General features: G+C 39.2%; 1 protein-coding gene across 12 annotated transcripts in view; it reads right to left on the minus strand.

The window, feature by feature from the left end:
• Positions 1–9,567, minus strand: part of kcnt1a (potassium sodium-activated channel subfamily T member 1a) — a 40,895-nt gene extending 31,328 nt beyond the window's left edge. For 3 of the 12 annotated variants that reach the window (XM_022198570.2, XM_022198573.2, XM_022198571.2), the window contains exons 1-3: positions 9,023–9,565; positions 6,746–6,913; positions 430–509 (exon numbers count right to left, since the gene is read on the minus strand). In XM_022198570.2, coding sequence (XP_022054262.1) covers positions 430–509; positions 6,746–6,913; positions 9,023–9,189 — 415 coding nt within the window. In that variant the 5' untranslated portion in view covers positions 9,190–9,565. Of the gene's footprint in view, positions 1–429; positions 510–2,928; positions 3,264–6,745; positions 6,914–8,014; positions 8,064–9,022 lie in introns of those variants that run through there. The other 9 variants (XM_022198577.2, XM_022198574.2, XM_022198569.2 and 6 more) reach the window with 9 other exon arrangements.
• Positions 9,568–14,507: the final 4,940 nt, after the last annotated feature.

A 14,507-nucleotide genomic window follows, 5' to 3' on the forward strand; every position in this document is an offset into this window, starting at 1 on the left:
TTTCCAGAAAGCCTGAAAATTTATGAAAGAACCGAATTGCTTGATTGTTTTTGTGACGATGATGTTTTAATGAACCCATCAGAGTTAAAGGAGCAACCGTTGTTGTTTACAACTATATCTGCAACAAAGCAGCTAAATATGATGTATTCTGGCACATAAGCAGCATTAATGTCTTTGTGTATTTATGTATATGTGTGTGTAGAGTCACACTACGTTTAACAAAGTGGCAATTCTTTAAAGCAAATCGACAGCTGCTATTCAAAGAAACTTGTGAGATTCTCCAGTGATGTTTTGTTTTCTCATGTGCATCTGGGTCTAATTAGACACAACTGTCTGAGTTTAGCTGTCATGTCCTCTAATGGCCCTTTTCCATTATGCAACAGCCAGTTTAGGGACATAAGAAGACACTTCTCCCTGTCGTCCACTTACTTGATCTTTGGTTTTTGATGAAGAACAGCTTCAGGCGCTCCTTGAAGGTGTTTTCATTCACGTAAAACTCCACCTGCACCCTAACAGGAAACAGAAGGAGAGGAAGTGTCAATAATCTGCAGCAGAAGCAGACGGAGTCACGGCAGATGTTTTCCCACACAAAGATTTTACACAACATGAATATTCATAATGATGTTTTTTTCCAATCATTTGCCTGAGGAGAGTGAAGCAATTATCTGTCTCTGATTTTGTTCCCCATTACAAGGCAGGATTACTGGAGGCCCAGCAGCTTGAACCAGAGATGCCAAAGAGCAGCTGTAACAGCATGAAGGTAAAAGAAGAAATGGTAAAGACATTCTATTATTTTAACATACAAGATAAGGTTGGAATAAATGCTAAAAAAAAAAAGAAACACTGACCTGACAAACTGATAATATGAAAAAGAATGTTTTTCTAATTTCTTACAAGCAGCTTGAAAAGCCAAATTGAAAATATTTGACTAATATTGGCAAATGCTTACGAAAGGGAGGAATTTTTAAAAATATATTTATACAAAAACCTAACTTATAGTAATTCATTTTCTCTTAAATTTTTTAAAGCATATAAAATATTCCAAATGTCCTCTTTCGATGATCAATTTCTGTCACAATTTTGCATTTAAGCTTCTTATTTAAGCATTTAAATTGAGGTTTCTCTGTGTTCTTTTCCCTTTCAGATTTCCTTTTTCCATTTTCAATCTAACATTTTACAATATTGGCCAGTTTAGTGTCTAAGTTCTTTTTTATTTTAATGTTTAACTATGGTTTGATCCTCCTGTCTTGTATGGTTCCATTAACATTCTATTCTTTTCTCTGTAGCATCTTCCCCATCTAACCTAAGCAATTATGTCCTCACAGCCTGCAAATGAGCATTATTATTACAGTAAAAAAGCTAATCATCATTAATCTTTCATGTGATTTCAGAATAAACAGCAACAGATGAACCCAAACTTTGAAGTAATAAGTCAAAATCAGCTTTCTTTCAGATATGGTGCACACGCTGATTTCTTGGCAACAGATGCAGCAAAACACAGAATACTGATTTCGAGTGAGCATGAAGGAACAAGTTGGAAAGAAAATGGAATAAATTGTGCGGGAACACTTCATTTGTAATTTGCAAAGCACAAAAAGTAGGGGCAGATGAAAGTCAGAGAGAAGAGGCACAACTCCTTTGGTCGGTAGCTTGGCAACACTAAGCAGAATCTTTACACTATTGATGCATAATCTTCACAGATTTCAGAAGAAAAGTGCATTCGGGGAGGAATGAAGGGAGAAAGTGCAAGTACAAGAGATTAGAGGAACTTTGGAGAGGCTGAGAGCTTGTGAGGCCACGCTGCTGCATTAATCCCAGATTTTGGCTCGTGGCTGAAAGGATCACGGTGGGAAGGTAGAAAAAAAGACAGTGTGGGATGTTGGATGCGCAGAAACCTTTTGGTGATGCTATTTCAGGTCTGCACGATGTTAAACTGCACCCAAGAGTGGCAAAAAAAAAAAATAGATGGAACAGAGAGAGAGAGATAGTCTGCAACATCTGGGCAGAGATGGGCTCTGGAAAGTTGAAACACTTCAGCTGATTGTCACACATGAGAGTCCTACAGGCTGCTGTCTGTCTGTCACCACCCACGCACGTACACACGCACATAATGGTGCAAGTAATGACCCTTAATCAGCTCCTGTTGAGCACACAATTACTATGTGAAGTGCTCTGACATTAGTCATACTGCGGTGTCACGGCGGAGTTTCAGGCAATAAGACGCGCAGCTCTGGGAGTAATTAGATCTTTTAAAAACGACTAATTGCGGCAGAGCAAGTTTTTTGAAAAGTGCAATCATCGCGCAGCTCCGCAACAGGCTTTTATCAGATCAGGTCACCTCCAGGTGTTCATCAGCAGCAGCAGCAGCAGGAGAGGAAACCTGTCGCTCTGAATGTAAAAAGTTCTAATCAATGGGCAGAAAAATTGTGGATTTCTGTCAAAAAAAAAACCCGCACAAAAATATCTCCTACTGGGAAGAATTTGATGTTTTTGCCTCTTTTGTGGCTGTACAAGGAAAAAACGGACGAGGACATGATTAGTAACAACATCAATACATTTTAAAGGATGAGTGAAACACTTAGTCGACGGACATTTTTACGCCTCATTTCCAAACATTCACTGCATGGTTGTGGCTTCTCAATAGGTAGAACTCACTTAAAAAAAAACGTTGGTCGCGCAAAAATGAATATTTTAAACAACAAAAACAATTATGAATAAATAAGTAGCTTCCAGGTTGAACAACAGGTAAGCAGTCCTGTGCACCTCAGCAGCTTTTCGGCGCGCATATCAAAACGGTCACAGAGAGAAAGAGCACGTTTTCCTTTGTATCAAAACACGACACAACTGCAATTTGTTTTCTCTTGAAATAAAACAGAAAAGACTATCACGGCTTCTCTGTGTCGTGCCCCCTCCTCCCAGCCAGCTCACCTCAGCTCACATCAGGACATGGTGCGCACTAACAACTGGTCCACCTGCTCCATGTGGCCCTACCTCTGCCCGCCGTCACTACCGAGAGCGTCCGACCTCCAGGCGCCCACAGCCGGACTGACCCATGCGGGGATGACGATCTCCGGATCCATCGTGCTGGACACCTGTAGAGGCGTCGTGCAGTCGGGCTTTAGTTCCTACAGTGGAAGGCGCTTGTTGACCAACGCGCCTCCCTGCAGCTCCAAAATAACCCAAGAGTCGGAGAATGAATTCTTTTTGAGCTTTGATGTTTAAAAAAAAGAAGAAAAAATGAACAAACGCGCTGATTGAGACAAGAAACCCTTAAAAAAATAAGAAATCAAAGACAAAGATGTGTTTGATTTATCTTTTATTGGGAGGAATGTGGGAGCTTATTGGAATATTTTTAGCAATGTATACAATCGCTCGCTCGTTTTTTTTTCTCTTCCTCTCGTGCGCGGGCCTGTTGCCACAGCAACGTTGCTATGACAGGAATAACCCTGACTGATGCTGCTGCAGCCTGGTCCTCTAATGCAGCACTGCAGCTCTGGGAAAGCTGCAAACATTCACCGTGACACAGTGGAGGAATGTCAGCGACACATTAACAGTGATGTGTCTTTAGCTGCCATCCATCAGAAGTATTATTAGTGGTTCAATGAAAGCTTCTTTTTTGCTCCTCTGTCAAGAAAAAGTTGGACTGGTGTTGGTCCAGGTTATGGTGATGATGTGGAATTGGGAGGTTTTGGTATCAGGAGTGACAGAAATAAGACAGATAGATGGTCTTTCCTCTGGATCTGAGTGAAAAACAAGAGGACAGCTCTGTTTCCGTGTCACTCTCTACTCTGTGTCCCCCCACCTTTCTGCCTTTTCTAAATTTGAAGAGTCTGAAGCATTAATTTATAGATGACCTCTTCCGTGAGTCAGTGCTTTTGAAAACACCGGAAGAGGCCACTCCACTTGAACCCTTTTCGCCCACACACAACCACTCAGTTGTGGCTTTTCCGAGTTACATCTGAGCACCTTTACACCACAACCGCTGCCTGTAAAGTATGTGACATTTCCCCCTAAGTTTAGCAGCGCAGGGGCTTCACTTAGGTGGGAATAATGAAGGCACCGGAGACAGAAGGCAATCATTTACAAGTGCTTCAATTAGGCCTGATGTTTTGTCGATACCGTCTACACTTGTGTGCTTCGTCTTGTGCATGTCTGCCGCTGAGAAAAGGAACCTTTGAGTGATAGATGATCCCCAGGCAGATGTGACCAGTGACATTTGCGAGTTCAGAGGCAGCGGCTGAACACAGGCCCGCAGGACGACCACTGGACATCTAACCTGGAGCATCACTCACTCCCAACAACACTATCTGCGGGGGACAGGAGACAGGTTCATTCGCAGGGACAGAAAAAAAAATTATAATTGTCTAAATAGGAGCCTGAAATGTAGGCAGCATTATCGAGGAGAAAACAGCGATTGTTGCCAGGACAGCTGGGGAAAAGGTCAACTTTGACTAAAAGCATTGGCAGAGCTTGCCGTTTTTTTTCTCATCAAATAAAATATGACAAATATTAGACATAGCGCTGCAGCTTTAGAGGTTTTCTGCTGCTGTAATCACATCTAAAAACTGCATGCGATCATCACCCTTCATCTGAAGAATCCCAGGTTATGTGTTGAATAAACACCCTGAGGAAAAGCAAATATATAGTGAATAACTAACTGCTCTAGATTATGAATATCAGGGCTCTTTAAAGACAGAAAAGGACACATGCTTTGCTTTTTCAAGTTATTTTTTGACACTTTGTTTTAGACTTTAGAAGGAGTCTAAAAGCTCTAAATCCCTGCTGTAGCACTGTTTTCAGGCTCAGGATGAAAACAAATGAAGCAGATATCAGAAAAGCAGAGGTAGACTGCTATTGATCTCACCTATCAAACTTAGATGCTGCAGCAGAGCAGAGAGCTGAAGGCAGCAGAGGGGAAGTATGGATGAGGAGAAAACAGAAGCTGATGGTGAGATTTCATTTTAAATTCTGATTGTGAATTAGGTCACAATGTTGCCAAAAAATGTGTTCCAAGTCTAACAACTTAGCACACACACTCAGCCTGCTTCACAAACTCCAAAGTACAAAACTTCAGAAATCTCCCTCCTTTTCAGCACCATGGACAGCACCTCACACTTGTCCATGTTTCTGACTTGATTCGTGGCCCAAAAAATCCAAAACACCACTTATACAAGAAAAGAAAACACTTATGGTTCGCAGCCTGGAGGAACGAAACACAGTAAACACTCCATAAACAATAATTATGACGTAGCTATAAACAGTACAACAAAGACGGATCAAGTGAGTTCGGGGCTAATCAGTTCTGTTTGGAAGCTGCAAAGAAAAAATAAATTCTCAAAAACATAAAGTTTGGCAAGTGAAAACAACACAACAAGACAACAAACAGAGCTGTAATGAGGTCAAAGCATCTGGTTCAAACAAAATGTTTTTATATATGTATGAAGAAATGGTCCAAAACACTCTAAAATCATATAGAGAGGCAAATAAATACCATTAAATGCCAACGTCATGTAATTTTTATACTATATATTTTGACCAACAGTCCAAAGCTCAAAGATATTCAACATACTACCATATAATTTGAAGAAAATTAAAAAGTATCCACATTTGAAAGAATGTAAGCAGAAAGTTTTGGAGACATTTTTGTTTAAATTTACTTAAAATAGTTGCAGATTCCTAATTGGTTGTTTAGTACAGCGCATGGAAACATCGCAGAGGTGCACAATTCATTTGGACAAAAACATGACAATGAGTTAATTTAATTAAAAACAAAATCTAATAATGATTTGTTGAAAATGAAAACTAATGAGCATAAGACCAGAGATATTAACTAGCAGTTATGCAACAGTAAAATTAAAGAATAAATGGCCAAATATCTCAATTTAGTAGTCAAACAGCATGAACGCTTAGCTAAAGCAATGCATAAATAGTGAAACAGCTGAAATGGATGGATAAGCAGTGGCAAACTGCTGACACTGATAGCTAAAAGAAAGAATAAATATTGTAATGGCTACAACTAATAGGCAAACAGGAACTAAATAGTTGAAATAGTTGCCTAACAGCATTGGATAAATTGTGAAGTAGCCAAAACTAATGGGTAAATAGGGACAAACAGTTAAAATTGATAGCTAAAAAATGAAGGAAAAATGTCAAAAAAGCTAAATGTAATGGAAATTTTAAAAAATAGCTAGCTAAAAGGAATGGATGAAAGGCCAAATAGTTTAAATTAACGAGTAAACAGGGATAAACAGCTGAAATAGGTAGCAGGAAGTAACAGAAAGATGGTGACATGACCTAAATTATTAAATAAACAGGGGTAAACAACTGAACCAGTTAGCTATAACAGCTGGAAAATAGTGTGGTCATGGATAAATTAGTACAACAGGTGGCTAAAAGTGATGAATAAAAGTAAAAGCATAAGTCATCATCACTACTTGTTCAAATAAATGGTGGTGTTGATGATTTTAAGTTCACCTGACAGTTCTGTATGGAGGTATGTTTGACAAAAAAGGCCCTGAGAATACTAGATGTACCGAAAAACCAAAATATCCACAGTATTATGTCAATACATAACTGCCCAGAGATGGTATGTTTCTTAAAGCTTTGCAGGATTGGCAGTTTTGCCCATCAACCAAAAGGAATTCCCTGTGAGCGTACCTTATATTTCTGTCTGATCACATCAAACAGCACTTCTCAGCCCATTTTATGAGTTAAACTTTCCCTCCGCGTCCACGTCGCTGCCTACCTGTCATCATTCGGGAATCCCTGGTCCCCGAGCAGCAGGTCTCTGAAGCGGAAGCGGGGCGGCAGTGGAGGCACCTCGCTCTCGAGCTGCTCCATCTTAAGGGTGGAGATGTCCAAGATGATCCCGCTGCTGCTGTTCCTGTTGGTCTGAAGGGGAGCTGGAGAAGAGCTGGAGGGGAGAGAGGAGAGAACTCAACCAGCAGAAAGGGAAAAAAGGAGGGGAAAAACAATGGACATGTGCAAAAGTGAAGGGAGGTGGATCAGACAGGCGATGTTGGAAAAGAAGAAGATGCACAAGGAGAAGGAGAGGAGGCAAGGAAAGGAAACATGGGATGGAAAAGTGCAGGTGGTGAACTTTTACAGGAATATGTACAAATACGTGAAGGTGGAGACAGAATTTAAAAATTATTCTGTTACAAATGTGCCCAGAAAGTCCACTACAGGGATCTTTAGAGACTGATCGTGTAACTAACTTCTTGACCTGCAGCTTCTGGAATGAGCCAGCCAGCATATGTTCATCTCAAAGCATGCATACTAACTGCATTATTACGTGTGATCATTTAAGCATTTAAGCAGACGTTTGCATGCATTCAAGTCGAGGCTGTACTGCTTACTGTACAATTAGATGATAGAAGAGTGAACAATGTTATTTCTTCAAGTCAAGAACTTCCTTTTTTGGGGGTACTTTCATGAACAGACATGTAATGTTTGCTTCTTTACAGCAATACACCATAGAAATACTTTGCTAAAATGGAAAAAACGAAACACTTTTTGGTTTAAGTGATAAAATAAATATGTTCAATGTGCCAGAAATGAAGATTTAAAGCAGACTTAGAGTCAGTGTCCACTACATCTACCATTCATTTTGTCTTAGAAAGGTTGCAACCAGTGATGGAAAGTGCATTTATTGTTCTTTACAACTCTCACTGATGGAGTCACAACCCACCAGATTTACTGCGAGACTCTTTGGAACCCCAGTGAATGCAGGACTTTTATTTTGAAATGGTGCATTTGCTGTATTGTGAGAAGGATCCAAGTACCTCTTCCACCACTGGTTTCAACACAAGCTTGAAGCGCGCGTCCTTAATTCTATATAATACTCATGATAACTTCATGAATTAGCTTAATCTTGACCTAAAAGCATAAAAATGTTAAGTTTCTACCACTGGTATGTTTTCTAAATGCCTGCAGAGGCTCCCTGATGCTGCCTTCTTCAACCAGAGCCTGAGTAACATGCAAAGAGGGGGAACACAGTATAGTGGGATGTTACCTTTGGCCCCAGGAGGAGAAGATGTGGGAAGATGAACTGATGTCGATCGCTTGAAGGGATGGAGATGAATTAGAAACCCCAGAGTTAAGAGAATGGTTTGATTTATGCCTCAGTGTTTTGATATCACAGCATGGATGAGTGTCTTTGAGGGACTACAAGGTTATTTTTAATAGCCTATTTGTTAAATCATCAGCCGCTGCAAAGATTTTTCACATCATTGTTTTATAATAGGTCCTTTGATGAAATATTACACACGGCAGAGATGATTTGAATGAAGTGTACGTGGTTTGGTGTGAAGACGCTGTTTCCAGTGTTTCAGAGATGCAGGATAAACTGTGACAGCAGAAGAGAACCAAACACATCTCACCTCCATCACTGCTAGAGTCCATTATGTTTGTCAAATTTAGTGCATAATTGATGAAGGGTGCATTTGGTGAAACATTTCCATTTAACCAAATCCAACCCAGTGCAACACTCAGATCTCACTGGGACTGACTTGGGCATCCAGGTGAAGCGATAAAAACATGTTGAGGGAGAATTTTTATGGTTGTTGAGCTCATTTTTAACACAAATATGACAAACAGATGTATAAATAAGTAAATATAAATACATATATAAAGAAATACGTGAGCTATGTTTGTTCACACAGCTGCAGATGCAGTATAATAAGATGATTAAATGTGTTGGTTATTAGTTGTGATAATGCTGATTTGTGTATCCTGATACTGAGAGCAGCTAGTGAGCAGCTGAACACACAACAGTGGTGACAGGAGGAGATGAGCAGACAGTGTATGAATGAAGTAAGCACTATGCAAAACCAGCATGTTCACACTGCACAATTAAATAAATCACATTTGACTTAAAAGAAAATCCCTCATCTACAAAGCATGCAAGCGATTATTCTTATTGTAACTGTACTATAGTAAGTGTAAAAAACAAAACTTGCACATCACTGATCACATATAAACTTCTCATCCTTACTTGTTGGTGCGTGTGAGCGTTTCTTACCGTGGTTTGTGGTTGTTCACGGTTCCATCATCGTTCACAAATGACTGATTCACGTAACATTCACTGCACATTTTGGCCGGAGAACCGGCGCTGCCGTCGGACTGGAGAGCTGCGGTGGTCGGCGTGGAGTCCCTCTTGACGAAGTCGTCTTCCTGGGTTAATTGCATCGGAGGGAGATCTGGCAGAAGGGAGTGGAGTCCCGGAGAGAAAGACGCGCTCTTTAAAAAAAGAAAAAAGAAATGTTTTCTCCCTGTTTGCGTGTGCGCAACTCTCACCTATCCAGGTGCATGCTGGATGGGAGTTTGTGCAAGCCTGCGCACATCGAGGCTGCGCGTAAAGTAACAGCTGCCTGGAGAACTCTTCAAACGAGACAAACTGGGAGATGCAAATGAGTCGATGCTGCTGACAGGAAGAAATGGGGCTGAAATGTTGTGGGAGATGCAGAGGACAGGTCTGCAGCAGTGAACATGACAGCTTTCCTTCCTCAGGCACCTAATGACATAACTGTTGAATTATCACCCAACTCCTGATGAGCGGAGAGAGATCAGCACCATCTGTTGGAGGCTCGTGGAAATATGGGGACATTAACATTTAGAGAACTTTGCTCAGGAGACTTGCTCTTTCCAGGATAATCAACAGAGCAAGGAATGACCACAGAGCAGAATCAACATGACGATTCCCAGAAAAAAACATCACGTTTGAAAGGTTATTATTGCTACTAATGAGGATCATGTACCAGTTGTTGTTACTGAAGGCTATTTTTCCCATTGTGTTCAGTGTAGGAGTGTTAATGTCTTTTATTTACATTAAAAATGCTCAATAACGAGCAAAAGTTCCGACACTCCGTGATATATAATCATATACGAGATTATCAGACTGATAATACTACAGTGTTGTTGGCTGGAGTGTTGAACAGCATCCATAATGTCAAAATATAAATCTGAGGGCTGATGTGATTCAGTTACTGGCTGTTAACATTTAAGTTCTGCTGCATAAAAATCAGATTTCTCTGATATTTGCTGCATTTGTGAGATAATGGATGATTTCCTTTTACGAATACTCTTACACTCTTCCGACCTTGAAGTCTTTTATAAATTCAAAGTCTCTCTCCAGTCATTGATTAAATCCCTAAAAATACATCTCTGTGTATCAAAGTCACACAAGCAGAACAGATTAAAACAGTTTAGATGTTAGTCAACACTGTAGCCTCCTCTAGAACGTGCACATCTATTAATCCCTATCTCGAGCACACCAGCTCATCCAGACTATAGTCTGGATGAGCTGGTGTGCTCGAGATAGGGATATGCTCAAATACTGTACAACTTCTCTGCAGCAAGTTGAACTATTGGAGTGATTCAGTCGCACATGTTAAGAGTCAAACAAATGACCCCAGAGAGGAACAATGATAGAAAATGACAAAGTTCCATCCTTCGAGTTGACATGTTGGTTCTGCAGGTTTGTTACGTGGAAGTTCAAGTCTGTGTTTTTGAGACTGTCATTGGTGGAAAGACTCAGCAGGGATTTTGACTGCTTCAGTGTAAAAAAAAAAAAAAAAAAAAACTCCATAATGGCATGTAAAAAAAACTTAAATTTCAGTAGATGAGATCTTTGAAGTCTTTGCACAAACAACTTAATCAAGACAAGAGGACTTCTCTGCATATTATTCTGCTGGTTATCATAAGCAAAAAAGGGTGGTTATGCGCTATATTCTATCAGCCTATAACGGTCTCTAAATATAAAATCTGGATCTGAAAAACAGCTAAAAATCTCTCAAATAAATGTGGTGCAGTAAAAGGTACAATATTTCTCTCTGAAACGTAGTCTATAATGGAAATCCACTGCTGCTTTCAAACAAAAAGTTTGCACAATAAACAATAAATTTGACTTAAGATGCAGAATGCAAGGATATAATGCATCTAAAATACAAATTCTATGCATTTGTGAACAACACACACATGTGGACTGATGCTTTTTAGACTTTATGTTTTGAATTATTAAACGTTTTAATAATTCAAGGTTTCAAAGAGACTAGACACTACCAGTAACCAGGTTTAATGGCTACTCCAAATGCACAGATGCCCAAATAATAAAAAAAAATCAGAAGAATTCATGTACACATCACAAATGCTTCCATCTGTCTTGTTCTTGATTAAATAATATTGTCTTCATCAACGAGTCCTGTGCTGTCTTTTTTCCCCAGAAAGGACTCCTCTAGGTCACTGTAGTGTACGTGGATGTCTGTACGAATGCCTTTACGTCATGGTAGATAATGGAGATCCTCATAATAAATTTATCTTAAAAATCCCAGACATCACAGGCACATGAAGTATCGATCAGGATTATAAGAAAAACAAAAGGGCAATGGGATGATTCAGCAATCAAATAAAATCTGACAATCCCACATTTTCCTCCAGTTTTTTTCCCCTGCTGTCAGTGTTTCTCAGGTGCACTGAGGTTCACATTTTAGTGGAAGAGCAGAAATGATGGTTACAACACATCCTGAGTTTGGTAACCGCAGAGCTGCACAAAGAAGAATCTCAACAGCTGAATGTGAATTTTCAGGCAAATTTCCTTTTAAAAGATGAATTGCAACACAAGACGTCTCTCAGCGCCTGTTATAATTTTATCCTTCAGGAGAAGGTCACCCATGCTGAACATTTAGCGCTGTGAAAAGGGAGCAAAGCCAAACGGTTTCCTCAACACTTCCAGAAGTGCCAAAAAGAAGGAACGAAAATCAAAATGTACAGAGAAAAGATTGACTGACTGGATGTTTTTTTATTATTTATTTCTTTGTTTATCTGATGACGCAAACGGCAGCGAGTACAGAGAAGGCGTGGGTGAGGTGATATGATTCACTGGGGAGACAGTGACATGAGGTTGTTGAAGAGTTTCAAGCTTATGAGGGATGTTTTCGATTGAGTCAGTCGTTCTCACTGGAGAGAGAAGCCGTTTTTCCTGCTGGGGAGAAGAAAAGTCACATCTGTGAGATTTAGAGATCCCACTGGGAGAGATGTGTACAGGTTTAAACGCTGAAAATAAATGATAATGTAAAGCCACGTCACATTTATGGAGGCAGCAGGATGCAGCCGATGACTGTGGGTAGACATAGGAGGGAGGAAAACCAAGGGATGATTTATAATCCTCAAAATGTAAATTGAAGAGCACTGTAAAAAAAAAAAAAAATGTCTGTACATTTTCTGGTAAATAACTGTCAAACAATGGCAGTTTGATGCAGTTTATATAACACTGAATCACCGTAAACAGTGATTAATCAGGAGAAAAATGTGCTTTTTAGATTTTCTTTCTCTTGAAAAAATACAGTTCCCGACTCCTGAACAGTTTTTAATGGAAAAATGGCGGCATATTTATAACAGTACTGTAATTTTTGCATTTAATTCTCAAACAGAATACAGCTTTTCACAACTAAATGAACATATTCCTGTACTGGTAATGGAAACATGCTGCAATGTTTATAACAAGTAACATGGCAATTTCTGCATTTATTGCATAAAAAAAATACAGTTTCTTACTGGTCTAATTGATTGTGTTAAAAACAGACATATGCTTTAATATTTATGACAGCTTTAACCGCAATGTTTGCTAAAACTGCATATATTTAATGTTAAATACAGTAACTGTTGTGCTGACAATGAAAAAAAATCTTTAATATTTATAATAAGTTACACAAGCTTTATTTCAAATTGTATTTTCATGGAAATTTTCACATTTTTAAACATTAAATGTTTTTTTTTTTACATTAAAATATGGAATGAAGCACTTTTTTTTAACCCTAAAACCACCAAACAGAAATAAATGTAATTTTTCATTACTAGCATACGACTTAAACCAACTGTTGGGTCGTTAATTTACAATTAATTCATTCTGTATATAATTTTAAAATATATAAAACTGTAAAATCCTGATTTGTGTCATGCCTGAATTTTGTGTTTTCCCTGTACAAAAAAATAAGATAATTCCACTATAAATGATGCAAAAAAGACATAAATGAATGCAGAAAACTTCACCAGAATGCAGGAAATGTAATGTTTGATGCTACTGGAGAAGGTGCTCAGACTACCTGCTTTCCCAGTGTTCAAATGAAACCAGCGAGAATAAAACGTGACTCTTCACTATGCTGGGATTCCGTTTTCTTCAAGCGGTACCCTGACGGTGACATTTATGATTCACAGTGAAATGTCTCAACAACTACTGGATGCCATTTTGTAAACACATGAATGTACAATTCAATGTGAGCTGTAATCATTTTTGTGACCTACTGACCTTTTGATTTGTCAATATGTAACAAAAACAAAAAACAACTTGTCCAACAGTAGTCACATTCTCGTCTGCTTCAGCTGTACTTTCCTGACATCCTCATTTACTTTGAAGCAGAGCCGGACTCCTAAACTTGCTACATTGCAGGTTAAAGGGGTTTAGTGCATTAATGTATTTTCTTGTTGGAGTAATATATCAGGCACAGTAGTAACTGATGGCAGCATTTACACAATCCCATCAGGGGCGCGATATCTGATGCTATCTGTGATATCTGCGCTGCCGCTCACACATAAATACGTGTAACCCCAATGACACTGCAAGGATAAATAAAATAGAGCATTAAATGGTGGCTGATTACATATAAACTAGTGGAAGCGCAGTAATAATCCAATAAATTTAACCGCTGCACTATCATATTAGTCCAATAAAGATGCTAATTGAGCTCAGTGTGACACTTTGTTCACAAACAAAGCTGTTTGTTCCACATTTTCCCAAATCTGCAAATATGGCTGCTGTGAAGCGACGGCGAGGAAGACGAGAAGTGCCTGTGACTGTGCCATCATCAGCATGATTGCAAGGAGCTCCGGTTTGCACGGACAAAATCTTACATAAGCATTGCAGCTATTTCCAGTTGGAAGTCGGACCTTTCCCCTGTGCCATCGCCGTCTCCATCTGGCGTCTGGAGCCACCGTGCTGCCTCTGAGCTCGACCCTCCACTGCACAGCAACGTACAGCTTGGAGCCTCGGTTTGAAAATGACAAGACAGAAAGCAGAAAGGAAAGCAGGAGCATGTCCCTTTCTTACTGTGCTTTGTCTTTATCAAAGCCTTATTTTTTCAGTTTATTTAGTGTTAGATTGTTTTGCTCTGAGTGGAGTTAAAAAAAATGAAATTAAAATAATAAATGTGTGATATAACATGGGGACCGTAGAAGCAATGATATGAGCCAAAGTGTTACAAAAGCAGGTCATTTTGCTAAAAAGCATAATGAATAGAGTTTTTGTACATACTTGTATGCCTGTACTTAATCTTAGTATCTCCATAATAAGCCTCTAAAATAAAACGCATGATTGAGGAGTGAACTCAGTTTCCAACCTTCACATCAGATGTCTGTGAAAGAGTTTTTTTTTTTTTTTAACCTCTAAATATCTTTGATGGTTTACTTTAAACAACTATGCTAGCTTCACAAAGACAAAAATATCTAATATCCCC

The sequence above is a fragment of the Acanthochromis polyacanthus genome, chromosome 18, assembly GCF_021347895.1.
Source record: "Acanthochromis polyacanthus isolate Apoly-LR-REF ecotype Palm Island chromosome 18, KAUST_Apoly_ChrSc, whole genome shotgun sequence".
NCBI classification, from domain to species: Eukaryota; Metazoa; Chordata; class Actinopteri; family Pomacentridae; genus Acanthochromis; species Acanthochromis polyacanthus.